Source organism: Coccomyxa subellipsoidea, assembly GCF_000258705.1.
Source record: "Coccomyxa subellipsoidea C-169, whole genome shotgun sequence".
NCBI lineage: Eukaryota > Viridiplantae > Chlorophyta > Trebouxiophyceae > Coccomyxaceae > Coccomyxa > Coccomyxa subellipsoidea.
In genome coordinates this window covers 1,112,806-1,128,144 of record NW_005178025.1, presented here as the reverse complement: position 1 = coordinate 1,128,144, position 15,339 = coordinate 1,112,806, and the positions used below count along the sequence as shown (strand labels likewise).

Below are 15,339 nucleotides of genomic sequence, written 5' to 3'. Positions count from 1 at the left end.
CTCGATATGACAGCTGCAGCCTGAGAGCTCAAGCTCGGGCGCGAGGTTGTCATGATCATCATTGCATGGCGAAGGTATTGTCCTGGCATGTCCTTGCAGCACTTTCATCAAAACTTTGGAGTGATGCCTTCACGTGCTGACATGACGCTCTCATCTAGTGTCTACTGGCAAAGAAGGGACAGGGCTTCCAATTTCTCGAACTAATGATTTGATTAATGGCCTGAATGTCAACCAACAAAACGAGGAAGCTGTACGTACATATAGAGGATCGTAAAACGTGTGTGCTGCATGATGTCGGAGGTGATGTGACGGTTTCAGCACTGTGTGCGCTAGTCGTGAAAACTTTAGATCTCAAAGGCGACAATAAATTAATTTCAGACAATCTGCGAGCTTTCAGCGCCAAAGGCAGACCATTGGACCCCACTCTGAGCATAAAGAGAGCCATTGGGAAGGACTTGGATGTGTACCTAAGTCTGCATAGTAGCCGTGGAAATGGCTCTACCAAAGGTACTCAAGGCACTAGCAACAGTACAGCAGCAGCCAGCAATACCATAGGACACGATCAGAAACATCATGCGCAAGGCATAGCTTCACGTCCTGAGAGAGAACCGGGTGGGAAACAATGTCACAGAAAGGTGCAGAGCCCTCTCGTGGCTCCCCTGCTGCAGAAGGCTGCAGAGAAGGAAGCCTTGCAGCACTTCAAGGCTGCAGCGTTCATCTACAAGCAGGTGCCTCACAAACCCACTGAGCTCTGGCATATTAGAAACTGCTTTTCTCATGGTCTGGCCATTCAAAATCTATACTTGATATGCAAACACTGCAGGTATTGGACATCGATGGGGAGCACAAGGACTGCTTGACAAGCTGCATACGCCTGCTGCTCAAGGTGGGACGCAACAAGGAAGCATTGGAGCTTTCTGACAGAGCAGCAGCCCTGTACCCGGAAGACTTCTCCCAGCTCTATCTTCATGCCATCTGCTTACGGTGATCCTGCCCCGCTGCCTCGCACATGCCTAAGTCCACATATTCCATAGTATTTGCTCGAGGTGATGCCTTCCTTTTGCCCAAGTGAACAAATTAATTCAAGGCCCCGTTGACATGCCTTGATCTGCAGGGACTGTGGTCGCTTTGAAGAGGCTCTTGATGAGCTGGATCACGCCGCTCAAGTCGGCAAGCAGACAGGCGACAAGACCTTTGATGAAGACAGCTTGAAGGTGACCCTGACAATCTTTTCCTATCTCCCATCTGCCCATTTCAGTATACAGTCGCATCATAGCCCTGCAACAGTCAGCCATGCTTCTCACCACAATTAAATAGATGGGGCTTAATGGAGATTCACCATGAATGGGGCATCTATCCAGGGTCTCTGAGCACGAAACAACCCATTGATGGAATCGTAAAAGGGCATGTGGGTGCCTGTAGGTGTGCAAGGCGCGGACGCTGGCGCGGTGCGGGGGCCCGTACGCGCATGCGGCGGCGCTGCTGATATCGGAGGTGCTGCAGGCCAACCCCAACCAGGATGGCGCGCTGCTGGAGTATGTGCTGATAGTCCTGCAGCGCGGCCTGGCCGCCGACGCCACTCGCATCCTTCTGCGCCTCCTCGTCAACAACCACGGCAACGCCCGCGTGCGGTGCGCGCTCCCACTCCTCTGCAGACGATTTGTCATTTCCCGCCCTCTGCTGGAGAAAGTAGATGCCAGGGCACTCACATGCCGAAGCATTTCCTCGCCTCGTGAAATTCCAAAACGTTAGCGCAGCTTGCAGATATATCAGCAAGACATCAGACCTCAGTGGGTCCTGCATAAGGGCAGGCCGTGATGTCCTTGAGGGGGCACAGCATGTATACCCGAAATTCGGCCGGGAAAAAATGTTTTCGGCCGGGGAAAAAAAAATGTCGTGCCTCGAAAACGCGCTGCAACCACACCAAAGATATAGACTCCCCACAAGGGGTACAGATGTCATTATATATGCAAAGTGTCCTTGAGCAGGCAAGGCTTTGGCAGCACGTTGAGCATGAATGGCTGGGAGCGAGGAACAGGGGGTATTACATATAGGAACCCCTGAAGGAGCATGCGTACAGTTGATGCATACACAGCAGCTGTTTCCCAACGCCCCAAAACATGTGTGCGCAGGGATCTGTTTGGGCAGTGCCTTCGGGAGGAGGGCATGGTGGAGCTGGTGTGCTCAGAGGTGGGGGACACGGCTACGGCCACGTCTGCGCTGGCGTTCCTGGCTGCCATCGCGCGCGACCACGGCGCAGTCAACCAGTCCCTCATCCTCTTCAGGTAATCCTCACTTATTGCCCTCTTTTATCATTTGTATAGGCCTGTGATTCTGGTACTTGCACATGTCACATGCTGCATTGGGGGCATCAGGGAAATCCCCTTTTCTTCCTTACCTCAGGGGACTGTGAATTAAACGCTGTGTGTCACTGTTTTGTGAGAGTCCCCTGCTTACGTTGACTGTCATCCTCTTCAGGTGATGGGGCCCCCAGCAAAAGAACCGCTCTGTATTGATGTGCATAAGCAACAATGGCGCTGTCAGACAGCATACTGTACTCTTACTACGGCTGGGAGGAGAAGCATTTGATGGGAATGAGCGTCCCACAATGCCTCTGCAGTCATGTGAATGCAGGATACCTGCTTGTACTGCAGCTGCTGAATGTGCAGCTTGCAAGACCTGAATTTGCCTTTCGCTTCTGTGCTGCACGGCGCACGGCGCAAGGGAGTAGCAAAGGGAGCTGAGAAGCTTTCTGCATGGACAGGCGGGCTGCAGAGAGTGCCCCTGGCGTCCCCACGCATGCGCTGGCCTACATGCATGCTCTGGAGATCGTGCAGAGATACAGCCAGGTCCTGGCTGTGGCTGTGGCTCTGCTGCAACAGACAAAGTGACGCTCTTACACCCGCTATGCTCAACCATGCAATGGCTTGGTACATTGAATATAATAGATAAGAATACCACTGGCCGGACTAAGGGATCTTTTGGGTTCTGGTGTTGCAAAGAGTTTGACTACAAGGAGGTTGCCTGTGCATGCAGGGTTGAAATTCCAGACCTTGCGTACGAGCCTGTAATTGAGATACTGGCGGGCCTACCCGAGCAGCATGCCCCGCTCAGATGGGCAGAGGCGGACGGCTGGCAGGGAGTCATAGCATGCGCTTCCCCAGACACTAAGGGAAGCGCTGCCAATGGCTCGTCAGGGATGAGAGAGCACCCATCAAGTCAGGTGCTGCGCCAGTTCCACCAACAACGAAAACACAATGGAATATATCTTACTTTCTGGTTCAGCTCTGATACTAAGGCAAGAGGCTGCGTGCAGGTGGAGTACTCACCGGCGCAGCTGGATGTGCTGGCCATCCTGTTCACCTGCATCAAGGTCCTGTACGTGGGCGGAGCAATCGGCCGTACCTACCAGCTCATACAGGTATGGCCAGCTCACGATCGCATCCCCTACCTGGCTATTTTCCACCGCGCAAACGCCAACTCCCTGATTCACAGTTTTACTGAGCAATTTCATCCACAGAAAACATGCTTCAGGGACATGCCTGAGGTTCAGTAAATAGCCGAAGGAAATCTGGAAAATCATGGCAGTACCTTCGTCAAGCAGTGTGAGGGCATTTTTTACAGCAGGCTGATTGAAAGATGTGGCCAGGTTATCGAGAGGGTGTTCTGGTGGTGCAGGCCGTAGAGCCGGCGCGGCGGGCGTCGGTCAAGCCGCTGCACACGACGATGATCCGCAACGAGGCGGCCTACCACGGCTGCGTGCTCCAGCTGCTGCGGGCACAACCCCCGCCATCCCCGCTCACTGCACCGTCCCAGCATGCCATCTACCTCTGCGGAGACTCCCACTGCCTGCCAGGTACATGGACGGCGTCTCTTTTGGCAAAGATTCATAATTCAATATTACTATAAGCAAAGCTGACTGAGAATGAGAATACAACTGTCTGCCTGCATTGAAACCGCCGTCATGTCTCGGGCACACATCTCGCCACATGCTTGGCGGCTTGCTGAAGCAGCGACCTGAGCCACTGGTGTCTTGCGCAGCTATTACTGTCATGTGCACTACATGATGTGTGATCTGCGTGCATCTGCCTGAATCAGGTGGCTGGCAGAGGCTGAGTGTGGGTGGGAGGGATGTGGTGGTTGTGCCCAACCTGGTGACCGGTTGCAAGATATGGCACCTGCGCGAGAAGGGCAGCTTCTACCCCAAGACCGCCTGGGCCAACACCGTCGCCTCCCTCCCTCACGGAGCCTGGGTGTGACCCCTTTGAAGCTGCACTATTTTGAATACAAATCTAAAGCAACAGCACCTCTCTTATCACGCATGAAGATAACATAAGAAGGCTTGCATACAGCGGTCAAGTGTAAAGGCAGGGAATATTTAATCCAAATGTGAACGGAAATTCTGTTTATTTCTGTACCTTTTATTTGTACAGCAGGTGTATATGCTGATCATGGTTACTTGGATCTTGCTTGGATCTGGCGAGTGCAACAAGGTGTAGGAGGTAGCCTTTACCTCAGCTTGACTACATACCCACCTTGCCTGTTGGCAGGAATAGCGTGTAATATTAAAGAGAAAGGCTGCTCACGAGCGCCCATGAGAGCCGATGTATGCATGCAGGTGATCTTCATGTTTGGGGAGATAGACTGCAGGGAGGGCCTGCTGCTGGCCGTGGACAAGCTGAAGTACGCAGACATCCAGGAGGCCATGGGGGTGCTGGCTGACATCTACATGGAAGTCCTCACTCGCACTGTGCGCGACCGGGACCGGGACCTGCGGATCTTCGTGCACCCGGTGCCTCCAGTCCTCAATGAGACGCGCCACATCGTGACCCCCTTTAATGACCTCATGAGGCAGCGGGTGCGTCCCCATAGTCTACTTCAGACCAAGAATGTTGCCAAATATCTGCTCTCTCTCGCTTCAATGCCAGCGATTTCCAAATTGTAGTCCGCTTGTTGGTTGTTGGCAAGTGATGGAAGGTTGTGTCTGGTCGGCAGTGGAAGTTTCTTGGGTTGCCCCTTGCAGAGAAGCACACCTCTTGCATTCCTGCCAGCAGCCACTTTGCAACATGCAGCGGCCAGCAGTGCAATGTGCAGAGGCGGCAAGCTGCACCTGCATTGTCTTGTCTAGCTCTCATTCTTGACATTCAATTGTGACGTGCTGTGGGAAGAGCAAAAGTTCCTGCTTTGTTGCTGCAGGTGAAGCAAGCAGAGTCCCAGAACGACCGCCTGCGCTGGCTGGATGTGGCTGATAGGTACTTGTGTGAGAACCGATCGAAGTTGAACCCAAAATTGAATTTTGACGGCACACATATGTCGCCTGCTTTTCTGCAGTATGTGAATGCTGCTCTTGAGGACATGAACATTGCATGTGGCCAAGCATCAATTTAAAAGGTTGCTAGACAGGCAAGTGTAACGGCGACAGTTTTCGCTCCAGGAAATTTTATTGTAACACAGTCTGCTACATTTATTACCACATTTATTGCTTGAAATTTACAATGGTGACCATTATAATTCTCTTATATGCAGCATCATGAAGGAGTGTCATGATAAACAAGAAATCGCATTCCACTTTGTAGAAATCACTACAGTCAGTAAATCACCCAGCAGCCAGTCACAAATATTACTTTCATCCCTGATCTCTTTGGAGGAAACACATCACAGCTTCTTTCGCATGCATTCGTCAACCACCCATTCGTCAAGTTGCCAGCATTGCCTGGCACGTCCTCATTTCCTATCTATTCCGTCAGCGGTTCCCACAGAGCAGCTGAGCGCATTCTGAAGCCACTGTGATCATGAAGAATCTTGCGACACGAGACAACAGCTGACCATGGTAAGTTCTCATGGTGATAAAAAGAAAATTTATCAGCATGGTAATTGAAGGTCAATCCATTGCGGCCATCAACAACTCAAGAGCACTTGCAATTTCTGCATGGGAAGCATCCAGCAGGCAGCTAGCAACATGCTCCATCATCAGCCAACGTAAAAAGTAGCCGGAACAGTTCAGAAGCAAAATTGAAAGACCCTCCAAGAGGTCCCATCACCGGATCAGAAACGTCAAAAGTTCTGCAATGTGGTCAGCAAAACCAAAACAGCATGACTTGTCCGGTCTTTGTGATGCAATTGGCCGACTAGGCCACTGCAGTGGAGAGCAGGGGCCGCTGTCGTTCAAATTCAAAGTCAAATACTCGAGGCATCCCAGCATGCGGCACACTGCTGAATGGAGCGGTCCACTTGAACGCAGGCATGCCTCCCTGCAAGAAAACTTATCGTGTCATGACATGCGCAGCAGCCCTGCATCTGCTGCCTTTGCACAAGCCCTTTCCCCCTCATTGGCGCCTACTCTGGTTTTCTGTTTGCGTTCTACCTTGGCCTAATTAGCCTAGCAGGCAGATGCTTCACAGGGGAATGATTCAAAAAGGCAGGAGAGTGTACCTGTGTGGTGGGGCCAGTGATGGCATCTGCCTGTAGGTCCAGCGCGAGGTCATACGATGTCACCTTTGTGTCAAAGCAGCCCCTGGCATCGGGCAGGGCCGTGTCCAAGTCGCCTCGCGCGCACACCGCAGCAAGCGGACTGCCATGCGACAACTGCGCAACAAACACATCACTTTATATATCCACAATGCCCATTCCTTGCATGTCCGAATTGCTCTGAGGCAACCAGATATTGTCCCTTACTCACAGAATCAATGCAAGGGAAATGCATTTTACATACATCTTTGACTGCAATATACCCGCTTTTCCTGCCAAGCAGGGGGTACTAAAGACTACTTAGGACTGTGCCAAGGGAGGCAACCTGCAAGCTGCAGGCGAAAGATGGCTCTTAAATAATAATATAGATCTGAGTGGGAGCGGCCACCTTGTCGTTAGTGAAGTTGTTGGAGCGCATGATGTGGCGCATGTCATCGAGAGAAGCAACAGAGGCGGCGTCTCGGCGGAAGATGCTGGCGCGCGGAGTCAGCTGGTAGCTGAGCCAGGCCACCGAGTTGCTGAACTCCGGGCCCCTGGCCGCTAGCCGCTCGCGCATCTCCTGCAGCCCCGACTGGTTGTACACCTGCATCCACCCATCATCCTCACATGGTTTTCTTGTTTTCTCAATGCTCTCGAAAAGCAAGCCTTGTCAATTCTCTCCCTCCTCAACCACCGTATGAAGACATGTCCATTGATACAGGTGTTTGAGGAAGAAGAGTACGGGCAGGACTTGCCCGGCCAGTTATCCGCCTAATATCAATGCCAATGCAAGCACAAGGTGCAGCAGAGAGTCTCAACAAGGACTACTTGGCTAATCGGCTCACATGATCACTGATCAACACTACATGCAGGGGCAGGGCAGGGCACCTGAGGGAAGTAGGGGATGTTGTAGGATGGGAAGTAGCCGCGCGCAAGCTGCTCGGTGAGATCCGCGCTGGCCACGAGGCCGGGGATCTGCTCCGCCACCCACAGCAGCCCTGCCGGCAGCTCCTTGCCGGGGGTGAACCGCTTCAGGTCCAGCACCATGTACCTGGGCACCACTCACATTCCTCATGTCAATAAATTTCTGTCATCGATGGATAAAATGCTTCCGTTCCCAATGTGGCACCCACAATTGCTCTAGATTGCAATTTTGTTCTGTTGTGTCCTGTGTGCCATGCTGAAAGACAGCTATGCGTTCATGCACAGCAGAAGCCAGGCAGGTCATGCTCCACCTTGCATGGACCTATGGTATGATCAATTACTTCTCCATGCACACTTGTCATTGTATTGTCTGCATGTTATTCAGTGCTGCCTGGGTTCAGAGCAGAAGCTAGCATGAAAAAGGCTGGTTGGAGAAAGGTCCGCACTGGTTGTTATAAGTTCCAGAGTTGTGGTAGTCCAGGAAAGACACCCATTGCTCTCCAGACAAAGCCAGGGCATTTGCTACCCTCACCCTCTGCCAGCTCACCTGCATGTACGGAATGAGGCTCATGTGTGGTCTACTGTAATACCAAGCAAAATTGCATGATAGCAGGCCAGCACAGGGACACTCGACGGGGAAGTCATACCAGGGTTTTAGGTGTGAGGGCCTCATACAGGGTGGTGTTGAACATCTTGTTGGTTGTGGAAATGACCACCAGCTTGGAGTCCATCATATACCTGTCACAGAACAAATAACTCTCACATCAGCAATCAACAACAATTGCACATTGCACCAGAGTCACTAGCCTGCTCTGTGCTTCAAATGAGGCTAGCAGGGCTGAAACAAGCAGAGCTCCTTGGGATATCAGGGAGCTCACAGGTCATCGTCTGAGAACAGCTCGCCAGGGTAGCTGGAGAATGACATGCGCTGAGCCGCCACTCCAGGCAAGCGCAGCTGGAAAGAGTAATGCTTGAAGACCTTTGTCATCTGTGAATACGAGTCCCATGTGGAGTGTCCCATGAACAAATTGCTGAAATCCGCTGCGCAGACAGCAAGCGAATCATTCATTCAGGACTTTGTGCTGAAAAGTTTTGCATCTACAAGGCAGGGAATCAGGATTGTTGGCACTCACGTGTCACTGTGATCAGAGCACTGCACCGCCCTTTCAATGCCATGTCATGGAATACTTGTGTGGCAGATTGGTGGTCAGGGGCAGAGTCGCGAAGTCCTGCGCTCTGTGCTTCTAAAAGATCATATATCTCCCCTGTACTTGCTCACATCTCCTTCAGTAAAGCTCATATGTATAGAACTAGCACTGGATTTTGAACCATCACGGTGCCTCTACAGATGACCAGGTGATGATGCAGCTGTAAGACTTATCTGATTGTGTAACGAATGGAAAAGACCCACCATTCCCATTTACAAAAACAAAGTCCCTTCGTGACAGCTCCAGAATCATATCTGGCTCAGCTCGATACCTCGCCATGTAGCCTGCATGGAGGCATGTTAAAAGGTTGCCATTGAGCTGACAAAAATATGGTCATTCCTGGCAGCCTGCCAGGATGTGCCCTTTAATGCTACAGTATTAGGATCTCGCCTGTGTATAGGCCGTCAAATTGCTGCAGGATCAAGCCCAGCATTTGCCAGTAAGCCGAGTCCTGGTGTTCGGCCACCTGAATACAGGAGCAAGGTTATCGGTAATCACTTGCGGCAATGCAATCATGGTGTCTCTGCATCGTTTGCATGCATGGCCAACATTCGAATGGGCATGATAGTACCTTTGCGCGAGCCCATCCTTCTTGCTCTTCTAGCCATGTCAGTGGCGCTTCGAGGCTGGCATTCATCCCCTTAACAAAATACTCATGGGTGTTCGACCAGTAGTCATGTATCCTCTCTGCAATGGGCATTGGCCTACTCAGTAGCAAAACTTGAGGAAGATGATGTTTACAGGGAATATTTACCAGGCAGCAGGGGCTTGGGCGCCATGCACCGCACCTGCTGAAATGAAACCCTCAAGGAAGCCTGCTGCAAACATCTGATCCTCATCTGTGTACGACCCACTTGTCTGGATGTGGAGCTGCCCACAATTACTGATTGTCTGAGATGCATCTACGTATTGTCCAGTGGCAACTGCACCTGATGGTCCATCAGTAACAGGCGTTACAAAGGCATTGACAGGACTGTGAAATTAAAAGCTCAATTCGATCTTTATTTTATTACATCGTTGCAAGTCATTCTGTTTAGAGATCAAGCCAATGACAAGATCATAATTCCTCCAGTAGAGATATTGATGTCCGGACTGACTCACCCTTTTTCAGATCGTCCACGAATCTGAATCCCGACGCATCTCGAATCACTGATCCTTCTCTTCCAGTATATTTTCCAATATGCAAGGTATCGCTACCAACGCCAAGGGTAGAGACCGCGCTGATGGCGACGCTAACCAGCAATGTCAACTTATCCAGACTGCTGCGGAACATGGCTGGGGACAAAATGTCAAGGATCTACAAGAAAGAAGAAAAGAATACATTCAATTGATGGGACAACGTCGTGAGCATTTTCCTTGAGATGGAAGAATGTGTGAGTCACAGATGGTGCGTGATGCCTAGTCATCAGGTGCCTGTTCAGGCTGGCATGAAGATTGAAGCACCCTTCAAGCAGAGCTGGTGCCAGCAATAGCCCAAGGACTTTCAAGAGTGGTGAGAGAATATTGGCGAAGGTTATTGGCCTCACATAAAGTGTGCACCGTGCTCTCAGATATATTATATTGTTGATTAAGCGGAACCTGAACTGGAATTTCAAATGATTGCAATCAATGCATGATGCGAGACAGTGCATGCTCTCAATCAGTCATGATACCCATTCTATGAGCACTCTCCACCATCTCTATGACAAAGCACTGCTTTGTTTGGACAGAATCTGCGAATATACATGCAGCTGCATGCCAGGCCTCAGTACACTGAACTCAGTACGTACGGATTTAATTCTTCCGAATAGCCTATCTACCCGGGTCAGCTGAGAGCATACCATCACCATGAAGTGTACCTTCTTCAATATCATTGTTATTCAAGCCCAAACTAAAAAAGCCAAACCAAGTTCACATATAGAGTCCCACTGTGCATGCCATATCTCGCATGGCAATCATTCTGTGCAGCCATCATGGACAGCAATGCATCATTCAAGGGGCAGCTTGAGTTGCTGCTGCAGCCCAAAGCTTGGAGGCCTTCTTGTAGACCAGCTGGCCCACTGCGCGGCCCATGCTCAAGCCGTCCACATTGTCTGAGTGGGTGTGGATGCCTCCCATGATGCGCGAAATTCCAGCCTGAGTTGCAGCCTCTGTGAATGTGCTCCAGCACATGACCAGATCCTGGGCCGGAGAGTAGCCCTTGCTGTTCTTGCCCTGCACCACATTGACATGCAAATCAGATGCTGCCACAATGTTGTTTGATCGCGAGCAGTGTTAACACTGCTCATGAGCACGGTGCTCTGCCTGGCAACAGTCACCCTAGGAGGAGATAAGACAGAGGATGGGCGACTTACTGTGTTGGGGATATCAGTGAAGCCTGCAACATGACCGGCCTGGCCCTTCAGCAGCCGGGGCTCATAGATGCTCATTCCCTCTTCTCGGAGGCTGCAGGCCGGTCCCTGGAACGAATCAGAGCCAAAGTACAGCTGCAGAAACTCTGCCGCCGCGGCGCTGAACGTGGAGTGCCCGCTGACATAGCCCGGAAAGGGTGGGGTCACAAAGGTAGACTCCTGCGCAGTCAAAGGCATTGATTCAGGCTTCATGAATGTGAGGCTCAAATCAAATCCATGCTGGCTCTGTTCGCACCTGGTATGGCTGCCAGCAAGATCCGTTGATGAAGCCCACGCCTTTGTATGACCCTTGCCATGCCTCCACCTGGCAAGGCATGCAGCAATGTCAGTCCCTGAAGATCTCCTGTTGAAGCGTTCCTCATGCTGCTTGACAAGAAATTCCCATGCGCGCACCAGTTGGTCAGCATAGAGGCATTGGATCATCTGCAGGGGCCGGACGGAGTCGTAGAATCTCTTTGCGGCCCAAGCAGCAATGCTGGCATCAAAGAGTGCAGAGGCAGTTCCAAAGAGCAGCTTTGTGGTTTCTGATCGGTTAAGTCCCTGAGCAACATCGAGCATGAACAGCACATGGAATTGCAATGTCAGGTACTCTGGGATTTAGCAGCAAGACAGCCAAGGATGTTACTTCACCTTCTGCACAGCAGCATCTGCAGCAAAATGCATCCAATGGCCGGGAGGCTGGACTGTCTTAGGTCCATCAGCCCAGTACTCAGTTATAGCCTTCTCCATATCTGACAGGGCAGCGGAATGGTCCAGCACATCTTTGGCCTGCAAATGTCACACGCGCAAATTTTCCCAGTGGATGCCTGCAAGGCATTTTGCAAACTTCAGCACTGTGGAATGACCAGTGAGATGTATCATTTCAAGGTCCAAGTGCTAGAAACATTGCAAACCTGCTTCCTGTACTCAGCATCGCCGGAGGGAGAGTCCAGGCAAGGGGGACCAGGTGTGAGTCTCAAAAATTCATCAGGGCTGGTCATGAACATGGGATGGCAATAGGAGGCCCAAGGCCCAGAAAAGGACTGGACAGTGCATTCTGATTCCGTGAGCGGCTGCTCTGTGACCCAGTGCTTCTTGGGCACACACAGTGGCTGCCAATTGTTGCGAGACCGCAAGCCCCTGTACAAGCATTGGAAAGCACATGGAGACTCTGCCATGCAGCCGCATGCATGCTAGCTGTCACTGCAGACATTGCAGCATCAGGACATTAAGTGTTGCTTGTCAGCATGTCTTCAGCATTGTGTGCAGATTTGCCGAGGTTTACCTGCATTCTGTGATGCCAGGTATCATCTGCGGGTCGTTGACAGGGAAATAGTTGGTCGCATCTGCATATGGAGAAGTGTTGACGCTGCCATAGTCCTTGCCATACTGGTTGGAGCCATCCTGCCCGCGCGCAAGGATGCATGCCCCACACACCTTCTGGCCCAGCTTGAAGGCCACACCTGATGCAATTAACACCATGCATTCACATTTGCAGGGCAGAAACTGCAGCAATTGGTACAAGTTTTGCAATCACTGAAGCTTCAGCATGATGAACAATGCATGACAAGGCACTGGAGTTCTGACATATCAGATAAGCAGAACAAGCACATGCATGGTAGGACATACCCTGTGAGTCCTTGGTAGCCCTCAGGAAGGACATGATCTGCTGGGTCTGATTGGCTCCTGGGAACAAATTGGTGAGAGCCTTCACTGCAGCACCACTTGTGGCGGCATTTGCAGCCTCATTGATGGTCATGGAGGCCTTCATGGTAAACTGGTCCTCCCATTTTGACTCATTCCTGCAAGGGATGACATGTCAGAAGCATTTGCATCAATGGAATTCAGCATGGACATCACTCCAGGAGCATGCATCACAGATGGCTTGGCATGCATGCAATGTACCTGAGGGCGTACGTGAACAGTGGACTCCATTCTGCATGAAACAATGACTCGGCCTCATACATGCACGCCCCTAGAATTGCCAGAGCTCGCGCAACAGCTGGAGGACTGAACTTGGTCGTCTTTACAAGGCTGAGGGCTCGAATTGTCCACTGGCACATGTGTCAGAAGGGCTCATTTTCTCCACAATCGAGCATCATAAACAGCATTGGTTCAGCTCTTTAACAAAGCAACTTGTCCTCTTGGCAGGTTGCTGTACCCATACCTGCTGGGGCCGGGTGCCCTGCTTTAGGTCAGGCATGATGGGCAATGGCTTCTGAAAGGCTTCCGTAGCATTGCAGCGTGCTCTGCATGCTTCTGTAATGTACTCTGAAACGCCAAATCGCTTAGACATGATTGACAAGAGCTTGTTCTGTTCCGGACTCGATAGGTGGCCTGCATGGCAAGAAGTATTAGTCAAGAGATGCCCGCACCTGTCTTCTTCGGGCTCGTGGTGGTCAAAACTGAGTGCCTTTCCTTCTCGCCGTTGTGCTGTCGCGCAAGCAGCACAGCCAGCAATATGACGACGAGCGCAGCGGCACAACGCATCGTTGTCGCGAGAGGAAGGGTCGCGCTCTTGGATGGCCCACGATCGACAGTGAAGCTTCAAGAGATGTTGGATGGCCTCTTTGGATTGCAGTTCCCGTCAGGTATCCTCACTACGCACTTCAGCTGTGTCCAAGGAGAATACTGTGTCGGTGTTCAGATGTGCCGCTTCACGGTCACAGTGCTCCTTTGTCGGTGCTGGTCAATCTGAAATTCTCTCAAGGCTGCATCGCGACAACTAGGGAAGCATTTTGCGAGTGATGCCTGGAGATCTCTTCCGTCTGGATGTTGTGTTGCATGCAATTGTTGTTTTGTCAAACCCCCTCCATCAACCTTATTGGCCCTTGTCCCCAAGAATTCTTGGATCCAAGGCAATACTTTCAATGTCACACGCAATTCAAGATCCGTGACACATAATATATCTTCTAGGAAGATCAAAGGTATTAGAGTGCATACGGACCGTGTGTAGCTCAGCTGAACCAGCCGATGACATTGCTGATCTGGCTTTTAGTAAAGCGGATTATCAGAAGGCAACAACTTATCGACAGGAATCCACAAGTGAATATCACTTGCTTGTTTGGAAGGCACTACAATCCTGATGCCATCCTTCCTAGAGGCTTGTCTACAGTATGTTATTGCCCCATTCGTGTACACAAAGACAAAGAGTAATGAGTATCTTGCAGCAGAGAGGTATGTTTGGCTAATTAAAAGCAAGAAAGGTGGTATCTGTTTTTCCTGTTCAACACTATCGTGCTTGCACAGCACTTAATCGAGCTGACTTGGTGTGTCTAAAATGTGCTCAGAAAATTCTTGCAAAGAGATCTGCACAATCTGAAAAATGCTTTCAGGACAATCTCAGATGACAGCAAAGCTCCCTTCTCTCAGAAACAGTACCAGGCAATATCTTGACCTCCAATCAGCTGATCAATGATTGTTTGATGCCACTGACTACTAGAGACGGAAGGAACTGCTGGCGGGATGCAATCTGCATGGACATCCTCTATTTGAATTGTATTGCCATCATGCAGGCCCTGCTGGGATGGAAAAAAGTGGATCCCTGGCTGGTTGAGCGTCTCTTCATGACAGTGAGGGCCCCTGACCAGCAGGAAATGACCCTTGAGACTCTTATCATGGCAATGGCAATGTGCCTGAAGGTACCAGCATCTGTCATATCGTAACATCACAAGCTCGAAGGCCATGTGTGAGGAGTGTATCTTGTTGATGCAACATGGCCATAGCTTCAAGCCAAAGGCATTTCAAATTTCAGTGCGTGTCCGCAGGGTTCTCCAGAGGAGGCAGCTGACTTCACACGCGACGTCCTGATGCCCACTCAAAGCGACCATGAACAGACCATGGAACTCAGAACAGGAATTGATGCATGTGCTCAATGGTCCTGTCAGGGCGTCGCATCGCCAAGCTTTGCAGCAGCGGTTGTGTCTGGTAAGGGCAGCCTTCATTTGGCCTAGCCTATATCATGAACATTACAACACCTCAGCATGCCTGCTTCGGTAAGGATGGATTTGAAACAAATCTATCGATTTGCTGCAGGGATGGCTCATTACAAGAAAGCTGGAGAGGATCTCTATAGCAGGCAGCACTTCAGGTTGTGCATCTCTTTCCACTGGTCCATTTTAATGGCAGATGTATTGAGGGGCACATCAGCAGACAAAGAGTTCTTCTGTGAAACTGCAGGCGATGGGCAAAGTCTTTCCCAGCAGTTGTAAAAACAATACAAGCAATCATGAGAGGATCGAATGGGCTGCTTGAGGAGGGTACTACAGATAAGGTGCATGGTCACATCATTACATGGCATGGATAGTATCTGGTCGGAACCCACCATGATTGTGTACATGAGCTTCTGCAGGACCAGACCTCAGCAGTGGGCCAGCCGCGTCTGCTCTTCC

The 15,339-nt window shown here is 50.9% G+C and overlaps 4 protein-coding genes across 4 annotated transcripts; 2 read left to right on the top strand and 2 right to left on the bottom strand.

Annotated features, from left to right (window-relative positions):
• Positions 1-492: 492 nt before the first annotated feature.
• On the top strand, positions 493-5,388 carry COCSUDRAFT_44577 (TPR-like protein; the record flags this gene model as incomplete). Its single annotated transcript, XM_005644242.1, has 13 exons — positions 493-507; positions 636-728; positions 824-984; positions 1,115-1,214; positions 1,423-1,631; positions 2,133-2,285; positions 2,765-2,887; positions 3,037-3,223; positions 3,317-3,421; positions 3,679-3,856; positions 4,099-4,253; positions 4,619-4,858; positions 5,197-5,388. 13 exons carry the CDS (start codon positions 493-495, stop codon positions 5,386-5,388), a joined length of 1,911 nt encoding a protein of 636 aa, XP_005644299.1.
• Positions 5,389-5,447: 59 nt separating this feature from the next.
• COCSUDRAFT_34231 (hypothetical protein) lies at positions 5,448-6,143 on the top strand. Its single transcript, XM_005644241.1, has one exon. It carries the CDS (start codon positions 5,531-5,533, stop codon positions 5,777-5,779), a length of 249 nt encoding a protein of 82 aa, XP_005644298.1. The 5' UTR covers positions 5,448-5,530; the 3' UTR covers positions 5,780-6,143.
• COCSUDRAFT_31115 (laminin A) lies at positions 6,129-9,422 on the bottom strand (the record flags this gene model as incomplete). Its single annotated transcript, XM_005644240.1, has 11 exons — positions 9,368-9,422; positions 9,151-9,266; positions 8,954-9,045; positions 8,505-8,641; positions 8,250-8,412; positions 8,019-8,109; positions 7,818-7,918; positions 7,336-7,498; positions 6,857-7,027; positions 6,433-6,585; positions 6,129-6,251 (listed from the first exon to the last, which is right to left on the bottom strand). Exons 1-11 carry the CDS (start codon positions 9,405-9,407, stop codon positions 6,129-6,131), a joined length of 1,350 nt encoding a protein of 449 aa, XP_005644297.1. The 5' UTR covers positions 9,408-9,422.
• A 1,128-nt stretch (positions 9,423-10,550) lies between these two features.
• Positions 10,551-12,719, bottom strand: COCSUDRAFT_58484 (acid phosphatase/Vanadium-dependent haloperoxidase; the record flags this gene model as incomplete). The annotated part of the gene is made up of 7 exons (XM_005644239.1): positions 10,551-10,772; positions 10,913-11,128; positions 11,205-11,273; positions 11,600-11,737; positions 11,863-12,088; positions 12,234-12,411; positions 12,578-12,719. The coding sequence occupies 7 exons, from the start codon at positions 12,717-12,719 to the stop codon at positions 10,551-10,553; spliced, it is 1,191 nt and encodes a 396-aa protein (XP_005644296.1).
• Positions 12,720-15,339: the final 2,620 nt, after the last annotated feature.